Source organism: Paramisgurnus dabryanus, chromosome 12, assembly GCF_030506205.2.
Source record: "Paramisgurnus dabryanus chromosome 12, PD_genome_1.1, whole genome shotgun sequence".
NCBI classification, from domain to species: Eukaryota; Metazoa; Chordata; class Actinopteri; order Cypriniformes; family Cobitidae; genus Paramisgurnus; species Paramisgurnus dabryanus.
Genome location: NC_133348.1, coordinates 9,935,542 through 9,947,789, shown reverse-complemented (window position 1 = coordinate 9,947,789; position 12,248 = coordinate 9,935,542). Strand labels below are relative to the sequence as shown.

Here is a 12,248-nt window from a genome sequence, read left to right as displayed (position 1 = left end):
GAAATGGCCCATACATCTTTATTATATAAATATTTGAATAGCAATGACATTCTGTCTTTCTACCTTTTTATTTGTTTAGCTTCTGCCCAATCCGTGTCGTTTTACAATAAGGACACAACCGGAGAGATCCAACGTGCGACGTTCAAAAATGATCAAGTGAAGAAGATCTTCCATGGAAGCTTCCATAAGGTAAACTTCTTTTTTCTGTCCACGTCCATGTGTTTGAAATGGGTTGATGTCATACATGGGTGACAATAAAACAGCATGGGTTTTATGGAGAAGATGCTGTAAAAGTTTACACAGCTCACACCAGACCTGAGGTCAAGAAGCCCTGACTCACAGTATTATTGCTGGATCTGCAAGTATTGCAAGTATTTTGGACTCTTGAGGGCCATTCATTGTTTCAGGGAGCTGAAGCTGAGATCACCTCACATTAACTCTAATACAGTCCATTAAACAGCAAAGTAAGAAGTCAGGGTGTGTCTTACAAAATCAATAACACAAGAATCTATAAGTCCTGTAAAAACTTTTCTCTGGCAGACGAAATTGGAAAATATCAGATCATAGATTCTTGTGTTGAACAATGACATCAGAAAGAGGATCAGATGAAGATCTTCTTTTCTTTTATTATCTAACTTCGTTGGGTTTCTCTTTATCTGGCCTGGATCCTGGTGGGTGTCTGTCAAAGTCGACCACAGGGTAAATTCTTGTGGTTTGAATGGGAGGTGTGGTGGCTTGTTTGTTGTGGTTTGGCCTCTGAGATTCCTTCGATCAAACCCTGCGGTGAGATCTGTCAGTCTGAATCTGTAGGAGGAAGTCTTTAGTTGTGCACACATGGCATCAGGCGCATTTATTTACCACAGAGGTGTATGATGTATATATATTGTTCCTCTTTGTAATGATATACTGTTCTTGTGTTTCATGTTAAACAAAACAGAGAGCTTCATTGGTATGCAAGTGAAAGTCTTTTAAGTATTATGATTTAGTCTTTGGGCATAAGGAATCTTTCAAGCATTTTACTACAGATTTCCTCTGGAAAGAAAGAAATAATACTTGAACAGCAATGTGTTTTTAAAAAAACAAGAGGTTATGTGCTCATGCAGATGTCTTTTTGTTCTAGATATATAAACATGATTTAGATTGTCTTGGATTAGAGTTTTTATGCTGCTTTTTCCTTTTTGCAGTGGATGGTCCATTATAAATAAAATTCCATTCGAATTTCTTCTTCTGTACACTAAAATGAAAGTCATACATGGTTTGGGCTTGCAATAACTGGCCGATTTTACAGATTTTTTTGATTAATTCAAATTTACATTTTGAAGCAATATTAATTTAATGGAGATTTAAATGGAAGTTAGATAGATAGTGCAAAGATTGTAAAAACGAATTATTTCCCACTATTAATTACATTATCTTAAAAGAGTGTAACAACTGTACCATGCAAATAATGCACATAAATAAAGTTTTTGTTTTTTTGGACGACCTAGTTAAGGCGGTAAGGTTTTCCAGCTTAGGTGGGCCGCCTGAACTGCAAAGTGCTGCGAGAAACCCTGCATCTTGAATGTTATTGGAAAGAGAAGTTACTGCAGTATTGTTGTAGTTATGTTTTTACTAGTTGAATAGTAAAAAACAAAATTGAATCGTAAATCAGTCAAATGTTTCAAAAAAATCTAGATTTAATTTTTGGCCAAATCCTAGCACTACATGACAGTGATAGAATTTAAATTCAGAGGATTTTTGCCCTTCAGATCAAGCTGAAATGAGATGCGTGTGTCAGTGAGTCTCGCACAGATGTATGAGGATTTTCACAGATATCGCCCAATATTTTGAGGTATTGGAATGAAGTTTAAAGAAAATCTGTAAGAAATCATCTGTGCCTGAACATCAACAGGTGTCAGTTTAAAAGAGACAGCTGCCAATAATCATTTCAAAATAGAGAAATTAAAGGAATTTAATCATTTCCAACAACACTTTATATAATAATAAAAACAGTTTATAACAGTCTACAGATGATCTGATCTGATTGTATAAGCAGAAAGTAAAAAAAAAACATATGCATAAGTTTAACAAAAGTTTACAAAAAGTGTTTTGGATAATTTGTGACAATTGTGGTGAAATATCCACAGACAAAACTGTACGGTATTATATTCTGATCATGTTAGATGTTTACAGTATGCTTAAAACAACAAAACACCTTTATTCAAAGTCTATTTATTTTGGATGTCTTTCTTTTAAAAACAAAGGTGCAGACTTTCTGGAGATGTGGGCAGGTTTTGGCAATGTAGACAATACCTGAAGGCTTGCGTTAGAAGTTTGTTCTTTATGAGTCAGGTGAACATCTCGTAATGTCGTATTTGGTTCATATCAACACCTTTGATGATGCTGGTCTGTTTCCAATCCAACCAGTTCATCATTCTAATGAATATCATGTCAATTGATCTCTTGTTTACTTGGATTTTGCAGAAACAACGATGTATCTCAGGCCTGTTTATAGATACTGACCAATTCATTGTGGTCTATCAGATGATAATCTTTTCTGTCCTTTAACCACAAATGCGTTTCTGATCCACACTTAAAACTTTTCTCTTCTGTGAGATTCTGAGACCGCATCTGGAATCACTATCAGGGAATACTGAAAAAATCTCTGTGTTGTTTTAGCATCATTGAGCCTCATTAGCATTGTCTGAAACACATTTGTGAATTCATCTCCATGCCCCATGACAAACAAATATGTTGCGTGGGAGATTTTACAGGCTCATTGTACTTGATTATTCCCCAATTCTCTTCTAAAAAATATTTTACAATTAGCTTGACTGTTATTGGCTCCTCGAGGATATCAGGATGGGTTTGATAATGAACAATGTATTTTGCACGCCCAATTTTTGTCTCCTAAAGGTGCAGATTGTGTCACCAGGCGACATCTTTTTTCCAGCGTCTACCAAACGTCCAGTATTAACTTTCACTGGATCTCCAGGCTAATTGTAGTTCAAATGCGGTCATAGTGGACATCTTTTCTACATTAAATTTAAATTGTAGAAATTTTTATACCTTTTCTAGGCTCTGTGCATAACTGTAGTCCCATTTCAGAAGATGGCATACTTAATAATCACAAATAAGCTATATTCATACAAAGGCAAATGAAAGAGAGCACATCGGGAAAGAATATGAGGTCAAGGTGCTCTTGGGTTTAAGGTTAATCTTAGTTTATCAAGCAAAACTTAGAAAGACCATGGCATTCTTTTAAATGAGAAAGTCTTTATTATTTTAGATGGCTACATACAAAAGGTAGCCTTTATAAACTCTCCAATGCGTTTCAGCCAATCCCTTCCTCAGGGAGAGTGATGCACACAAATTCAGCAACAGGTGAAAGCAGTTAACATTCATTAAGATTAAGTCATGTAAGTAGTCACCAGTTATCATCTGACCAACACCTTAATTACAGCATTTAATGTCAATTTGATGTCTTAAGGGGGTTGCACACCGGACGCGCAGCTCAGCGCCGCGCCGTTCTAAAAAAATGTATCATCTTGTTTTCTATGAGTATACGCACACTGCTGCCGCCAAGTGGCACCTGTCCACGGTGCCCAGCTACGACACAGGAAGTTGCTCAAATCCCTGTCGCGCCACACAGCGCCACTTACATAGTTTAACATTAAATAACGTCATATTTGTCCTAATTCATTAAGGATTAACATTGGCTGCTAACGTATATTTTTCATTTTGAAGTATACGCTATCTGACTAAGCTCGCCCTATTTAATGTGCACTTCCAGCTTACAATACCTCCAAGGTGTCTTAGATGCTGCCCGGCGCTGAGCTGCGTGTCCGGTGTGTGACCCCTTTAGACTTAAAAAAGTTACCTGGTCAGATGTTTAAATGTTGAACTTCATATTGACATCCAAGTGGGGTCATGGTTAGACGTTCAAATAGCAGACCTAGTTTGCACGTTGTGTAGATGTCCAGAATTGGTCCTGGACTGCCGGACGCAATATAGACATGATCTGCATGTCCATCAGATGTCTAATGTTTAATGGGTATACACAGGGTGCCATTTGTGAAAATATCAGAGAGGGTATGTTTTTATTTATGAAAATAAATTATAAACCATTGGCTAATATTGATTATTCAGGGTTTTAAGTTATTTCTTGTAATATGTATAGAAATGTAAGCAGTTCTACTCGAGCGGTAGGTAAGGTATGAAAAATCCCATGAGCTTTAAGATCTGTCACTAGAGCACTTTTTGAGGTTGAGTAGTGAGGTTTAATATTTGAACATATAACAATAAATAGTCTGAAATCTTGTCTAAGTAGACATATATAGGGTAGGGAAAAAGTCTGTTTGATGATGGACTTTTGACCTCTTTTTTGTTTTCCTGTGTCATCCTGGGAGTTCCCCTCGATCATAGTTTCTGCTTTCTCATTCTCAATGGTAATATTTCTTGGATTTGTTTTGTGACATCCCTGTAAAATACGATGAGATACTGCTTGGAATCCTTTTTTTATTTATTATTTGGCTGTTTTTGCCCTAAAATAGACTATTGGTGCTTGTCGACATTAAGAAAATCCGGCCAACGATTAAAAAAGAATCATGACGTAACCTCACAGGAGCGGAGAAGCTCTGAGAAGTTTGTGAAAATATACATACAGTACATAGATACAGGTCATTGAACGTGCTTGAATCCATTTCATGCAAGACATTTTCTGGAATAAAAATCCATATTATTCCCCGTGTAGTGTAGACGTTTTAAGCACATGTACTTAACTGTTTGCTTTGCATAGTTTTGTTTGATTTCCATGAAAACATCTCACGTTAAATATGTAACTGTTGTTCCCTGAGAAGGGAACGAGACGCTGCGTCTCCCTTGCCATACTTCCTGCGTCCCTGTAATGCCGTCTTTGGCAATATTTCAGATAGCGATATACTTCCTGGCTCCCGCGTCACCCTGTCTTTGTCATTAAGCCTCACTGTTGGTTGAATTTGATATACACATTCAGACACACCTGGAGGCATCCCCAAAGTGTCACTGCAGTGATGCAGCGTGAGTTCCCTCAAAAGGGAGCTGTAACAATGTATCTTTAAAGGTAACACGATGTAACCTTGCTCTCACTTAAAATGTGTCCCCACTTTAGTCCTTTAATTTGAGGGTTTTGGACCTGGAAAGTCCTTGAATTCGAAGTTAATACTTTTTATTCATGATTTTATTGTGTTTGCAATATTGCGTGATAGCAGTTTTACTTATATTAAATTATCTATATTATTGGCAGTTTATATTGCTGTTTGATGACCAATAATCATGGGGTATCAATTTGGTCCCCAGCGGGTATAAAAAATGATTAATCGGGATCGGGATATAAAGAGCAGAGGGGGGAAAATCCTCCCCATCCCCCAGCAAATCACACCCTGGTTATACATTACTAAAACATTAAACCATCTTTATTTTTTTCAGCTTCACATCCTGGTGTCTCCCAAGAGTGTTAAACTAAATGTGGACTGCCAGGAAGTGGCTGAGAAAGAGATGAAACCAAGAGGAAACACATCGACGGATGGATATCAAACGCTCGGCAAAATGTCCAAATCTATTGGAGCTAAAGGGGAATCGGCAACAGTGAGTTCAAATTAATGAAATGAATTTAATCCATTAGATAATATTTGATGTACAGTTAAGTGGACCAATGAGTATTTCACAAAGGGTGGGGCTTTATCACATTATCACAGATATTTCCAAACAACAGAGATTTGTTTGTATTTAACTATCAAAACATGCATTACATTGCTTTGAGAGCTAAATGCTTTGCTCTTTTTAGCCTGGATCCTTTTACTAGGCGCCTGAGTCCCGTATTGTTTGAAAATGCAAAGCATTTATGAAAAACATGTGTAACATCCGTTTTCTCTCTGGTCATCAGTTCCAGCTCCAGATGTTTGACATTGTGTGCAGTCTCGGCTGGACCAGCAGAGACAGATGTTGTGACCTTCCTTCAATGGTAAGAAATTACTTAAAGAAAGATCTAGAGATCAGTGTTAAAAGCACAAACATTGGGTTACATTTCAAGTAGGGGTGACCTGTGGATTTAAGGTTCACACCACGTCTTTCATCAGTGTTGCTTAAAGGGAGATGCTCGACCCTTCAGAGTTTCTCCAGAGGTCGGTACACGGTCACTTTCAATGAATGTGTACATGTTTAACTCCAACATCTACAAATAATGTGTCAGTACACTTCTGATCCAGATGTTTTCAATGCATCTCTGTTGACCACATTTAAACAAGACATGTAATGTGCTTAACAAACAATTAGCTGTTGTTAGCTCACTTCCTCTATTTGATCGCCCATTGCACTTTTTATACTTCTCGATTTTAAAAAGACGCAATAGTGCGACAGTCAGAGGTTTACTTTGTGTTTTCAATACAGCGAACATTCCCACGACTGGAAAAAAACTGCATGTACTGAGTCAAACCATCAAGGCAGCTGTGTTCTCAAAGACTTTCTTTTATTTATTTAGTCTCCATAAGCAAATAATTAAAGTCTTTGAATGTACTCATGGGATTTTAGTCAGTCAAAACACATTTAGTGTTTATAACCGAGTCTTCTGCCCACACACCCAAAGCCATAGAGAGACATCAATATGTCCAAACTGATGAAGTTTATAAGTCATCAAAGACATGGTGTCTGGAAGAAAATAATACTTTGCTTTAGCAAAACCCTAAATCAACACAAAATAAACCCTTTATTGCATAATGATTTATCGGTGCATGTTATTTCCAAGACTATTAATGTTGTTTTAATAATCCTTCATTACAATTGTTTGCTCCACCTTTGTAAGACTTTTCTTTATGGCTGATAATCTCTCTTTAATACCACAGACAGTACACTCTCTCATAAATCTTCCCTATAGTAATGCAATAAAATAATACTGTATCGTGTCAATGTGATTTAGGGAACGAGATATTTTTAAATTACCATTGGGTTACATGAAGAGCTGGACCTTCAGCCTCCATGCTTTAAAGTTTACAGATAATTGACATTCAAGTCCGACTTCATTCTGGCCCCATACACACTCGAGCTAAATTCGGTTGTCACTTCACTTTTTAGTGTTTAATCCTGCTCTGTACACACACAGTTCAGTCATTTACACGAGTGAAAACCGCAATCTATTACCAAATTAACCGCTTTTACCCCGAAACGCTGTGTAGTGTGTACAAAACTGAACAGCTAGTTGTTGATGAAGTATTTCAACATTCATCAAAACATGACAGGTCTCTCTTTTGAAAAAAAAATCCTAGATGGAGAAAATGACTTTTGTATGCACAGTGCAGGAAATCACAGAGGTACGAGCGTTTATTTACCACAGCGAATAAGAGAAAGCTCATAATAAACCAAATAAATCCAAATGATTTACCTTAAAATATTGCAACCAACACCTTTTTACTTTAACAACACCACAAACTAGAAACACTTCATGAGTGCCGCAATGTTATGGTTAAACCCAAAAAGTCATGGAGATAACAACACTGCAAGCCAAGACAGTGGTTTAATATAATTGCAGAACATAAGGCCGATTTCACACAACATATTTTCTGTACCCATGTCAATACGCGCAGTAATATTTCATTCAAAGCAGTGAATGGAAACCACGCCAGACAACAGAACGTTGCCATCCTGAACCAAAATTAACCATGGTTTAACTACAACTACTGTTGTACAACCACACTGTAAAAACATGCAGCATTTTTGTCAAATTAACATAATTTTTTAAGTTAAAGTAGCATAAAAATATAAGTTAAGCAACTTCAACTTGTTTTTATATGTCAACTATTCACAGGTCAAAACTTAAAATATTATGTTGAATTGACTTGTAAAACAAAGTTATTTTAACTTTTTTACAGTGAATGGTTAACACAAAATAATTTTTGTAAGGGATTGTTCCTCTGTCAATCATCATCGCATTTAAATATAAATATGCAGACTGTTCAATCTATGACTGATTGATAACATGAAGATCAAAACCTTCTTGAACTAACTTCTGGTTAACTGCCACATTGAACTAACTTCTAATAACATCAGTATTAGTGAAGTAGATGTTAACAGAATCATAATATCCTGCTTCTTTGTGAAAGCTTTAGTAAAACTCCACTTTAATTTTCTTTCATAATCGATTATTTAGCTCATAGTCGTCTCTTTAATAGTCTTGAAACACTTCACATTAACTCAGATCCTTCAGTCTTCTGCTTTTAGTCCATTTTACTGATTCTTTACTGATTAAAACACTAAACAGATTTTAATTCCCTTTAAATGCCTTTCACCTCATATATTTCTTACTGTAATAAAAGTCCAATCCATCTATAGATTTCAGAGGATTTTTATTCTTTCTGATCTTATCTTTTTTGTTTTGCTGTGATTCAGAGAGATGAATCTAAGTGTCCATCTCTTCCTAATGCCTGCACCTGCACCTCAGACAGCTCAGGACCTCCGGGCACTCAGGGGCCAGTGGTGAGTACATCACTCAAATCGATTATAAAGATATCTGAGCAATGTTTGTTATTATTTGATTCAAATTCAGTTTCACAGTAGCTTCCTCGACACTGATTGATTGACAGGTGGAAGTTGTGTTTGTAATCTCTTGACATGTTTTGCTTTCCCAGGGTGCACCTGGAAGCAAAGGACCAAGAGGTGAAAAAGGAGACAGCGGTTCGATTGTGAGTACTACTCTTGACTTAACTCTTTCACCGCCAGCGTTTTTAAAAAAAGTTGCCAGCCAGCGCCAGCGTTTTTCATGATTTTCACCAAAGTTTAATGCCTTCCAGAAAATGTTCTTCTTTAAATATATAAACATACAATATACCAAATGAAAGAACAGACCCTCTGCTTTCAAACAAAAAAAAACCGTTTCATCCTACCTTTAGTGGTTCTTTTGCAATCATCTTTTGAATATGGGTAGGTTTTTGCAAAAACACCATATTTTGAGCAAAAAGCAGAGATAATTCCATTTTTATGACGGACTTTTCATAGAGATCCGATTCAGAGCGATCTTTAAAACAGACACGGACATGCAGCAGCTTGTCATAGGGCAATACTTCCGGTTTTAAAAAGTTGCGGAAGGGCGCCACCTGGTGGATATTAGCGGTATTGCGGAAAGACGGAAAATCTCGTCATTGGCGGGGAAGCGTTTTCTCTTAATTGACGAGATATCTCGTCAATGGCGGGGAAAGAGTTAAACAGGTCTTGTAGATCTAAAGACGCGAGTAGCTGTGTTGATTTTCTTCTGTACATCTCTTCAGGGTCCAGCAGGACCGCGGGGTGATATGGGTTCGCCAGGTCCGATGGGCCCACCAGGACCACAGGGCCCCAGCGGGCTTTCCATCCCAGGCGAAGCTGTAAGTCTCTATAACAACTTACTAGTGTTTGCATTATATATCTGTTATGTCATCTCACAGTCAGATGTCAGTAGCTGACCATAAATCAGTCCTGGGTTCCTCAGTACACCGAACAGGAATTATTGAGGCGATTTATTATCCCGGGAGTTTTGTGGTGAAGGCATAATTATGGCAGCAAACTCTGGATTCAGCATTCCTTTACATCTGGGAGCTTTACGCTCATCAGACCTCTCATAAACTGCCTGATCCTGCTGCTAACACACAAATCTTTCTGGATTTCCTCCGGCGAGCAGCACTTTGAGGACCTGATGGTTCTCAGCGTTGGGGATTTGAACTAATGGCCAGCCAAACATTTAGACCTCATTACTTATGCTTGTGCAATGAACACGAACCATACTTTTTTCAAGTTGTTTATACTATAGCCAAAAAAAAAACATTTGCTTTGTGGCCACACAGAACACCCCAGCAACCACCTAGCAACAGCATCAGTAATGCATCTCTTTAGAAAAGAGGAAAACCCATCACACAGTGTCATTTTACCAATTTTAGATATTGATACCATATGAAAGCTGGGTTTAAGCCCTTTCCAAAATGTTAACTCGTCTAAAACAAAAGTGGCGAAGACCCAATCACAGTGGCCGCAACACATGCACTGGTCTTGCATAAACGTAATTGACTGGCTCGCAGGAAGTTATTGCATAAGGCGATCTGACTGGCTGATGCATGTGTTGGCGCTCGAAAAATTGAGAAATGTTCAACTTTTGCTGCAAGCAACGCCAGTGACGTGACATTGACGGATACACAATTAAGTTCAGCAATGCATGGCGTCACCCATTCAAATTAAATGAGAAGCGTTAATGCTTTTGCCCCGTGTGAATGTACCGTTAATGTTTAGATGGCACGACTATTTTACAAACATAGCAAGCACAGTGCAGGTTGCCACATTATCAATGTGACAAAAACATGACTAGTGTATCTTCATCAGGACTCCTGCTCTTCAGTAACTGTGGGTTTACACCAGACGCAAGTTCAACAATTTGCGCGAGTAGATTACATACAAAGTCAATGCAAAGATGCAATGAGACGCGTCCTCGCGTGGGCCAATGCGAATGACGCGATATGGGCACCGGGTTTGCCACGAAAACACACGCTATTCGCCTCAAACGCGTCTTCGCCCAAGTTTAAAATTTTCAACTCGAGTGGAAAATTTGCATGACACACAGTTAAATTCCGCGAGTAAGCTAGAGTGAGTAACAAAATGACCCGCAATGAGCGACAGTGTTGCCAGATGTTCGATAATTATCATATTTGTACCATAATTTTGACTTCTATACGAGAAGAACTCGAACTTTACGCATGTCTCCCATATCTTGGCTTTGGCTCGAAGGGATACAGCTACGCCCTAAACCTCGCCAGATGTTGAGTTTAGGCTTATGTTTGGGGGTAGGATTAGTCTGAAAACAGCCGTCCTGGCTAGATGGAATACAGCTATGGCCTAAATCCCGTGAAGTGTTGGGTTTAGGGTTAGGTTTGATGGAAGGATTAGGATAAAAACAGCGCTCATCCCGTGATACTCCACCAGATTTCATTGGTTGCTGTATCTCTTATAGCCACAATTTAATCTCTTTTCACATTACGTCTTCTCGGCCATATCTGTATTCTGCACATTTGACTTGTGTGCGCTAATTTTCTCCCAAATTCCACAATACGATTCTTGGACATTTCCAATCTGGCAACACAGATGAGCGACCTCTGTGGTCCGGGTCTGTTTTCAGCTTATCACTTTAAATCGCTATTTTTCGCCAAATATTTTCAGAGATGATAGACATGTTATTTTTTATAGAATATAAATTTATTGAAAACCCAATTTTGACCAAAAAAATTCATTTTAGTTATTTTTCTAAAAATGTTCCTGCGCAACATTCGAAGGGTTTTCCCAAAATCACGAATGTAAAAATATCTCATCATCTTAAACATAAGGCTAAGTCTGATCCAAACTGATTTTTTGTCTGTGTTTTATTCCTGCTCAGGGTCGTGAGGGTCCAAAGGGAGATCCGGGTGATTCTGGCTTACCTGGACAGAAAGTAAGTGTTGATCTGGAGTTCAGTCTGTGTTTTGGGAGGGAGACGGGAGGATTATTTGTGTCCTACAGCCTTCGCTACCCCTCTGGATGAGGTTCATGTGGTTAATGTTAGGTCGTAATTCAGTGTCCTCGGGCTGGAGAAGAGGCAGAGCTTAAACTATAGTTGTAGATCACAAGTCTCTGACACTTTAAACTCTCTGGTTTCTGTTTGGGTTTGGAGATGTGTTCAGCTTGGGAAACAAATGGCTTGGAGTGTTTTTGTTCTCAAAAAAGCAAATTAGCACATTTGATTATTTAAAGCTTCGTTCTGGACGTACTGGAATAACTGCTACAAATAAAACAACAAAAACAATATTTGGTACAAATTTAAAGACATGTTCCACTTGCAAATAAATCTTTGAAAATAATTTACTCACCCCCATTTCATTCAAGATGTTTATGTCTTTCTTTGTTCAGTTGAGAAGAAATTAAGTTTTTTGAGGAAAACATTCCAGGATTTTTCTCCATATATTGGACTTTAGTGGAGCTCAACAATTTACAGTTTCAACGCAGCTCCAAAGGGCTCGAAACGATCACAACCCGAGACATAAAGGACTTATCTAGCAAAATCATTATCATTTTTGACCCCCAAAATAAAAAAAAGTATTTTAAACCACAACTTCTCGTTTTGCACTATGGGGATACGCCAGCGTGGAAAGGTCACGTGTTACATGTGAAACGCACACTTGCTGACCATTTTAAAGGTGCAGTGTGTAAATTTTAGTGGCATCTAGTGGTGAGGTTGCGAATTGCAACCC

General features: G+C 38.0%; 1 protein-coding gene across 3 annotated transcripts in view; it reads left to right on the top strand.

Moving 5' to 3' along the window:
- col12a1b (collagen, type XII, alpha 1b) overlaps positions 1-12,248 on the top strand; it is an 80,024-nt gene that overhangs the window by 57,599 nt on the left and 10,177 nt on the right. For all 3 annotated transcript variants that reach the window (XM_073811371.1, XM_065256561.1, XM_073811372.1), the window contains 7 exons: positions 80-189; positions 5,446-5,604; positions 5,903-5,980; positions 8,398-8,484; positions 8,637-8,690; positions 9,273-9,368; positions 11,399-11,452. In XM_073811371.1, coding sequence (XP_073667472.1) covers positions 80-189; positions 5,446-5,604; positions 5,903-5,980; positions 8,398-8,484; positions 8,637-8,690; positions 9,273-9,368; positions 11,399-11,452 — 638 coding nt within the window. The remainder of the gene's footprint in view (positions 1-79; positions 190-5,445; positions 5,605-5,902; positions 5,981-8,397; positions 8,485-8,636; positions 8,691-9,272; positions 9,369-11,398; positions 11,453-12,248) is intronic.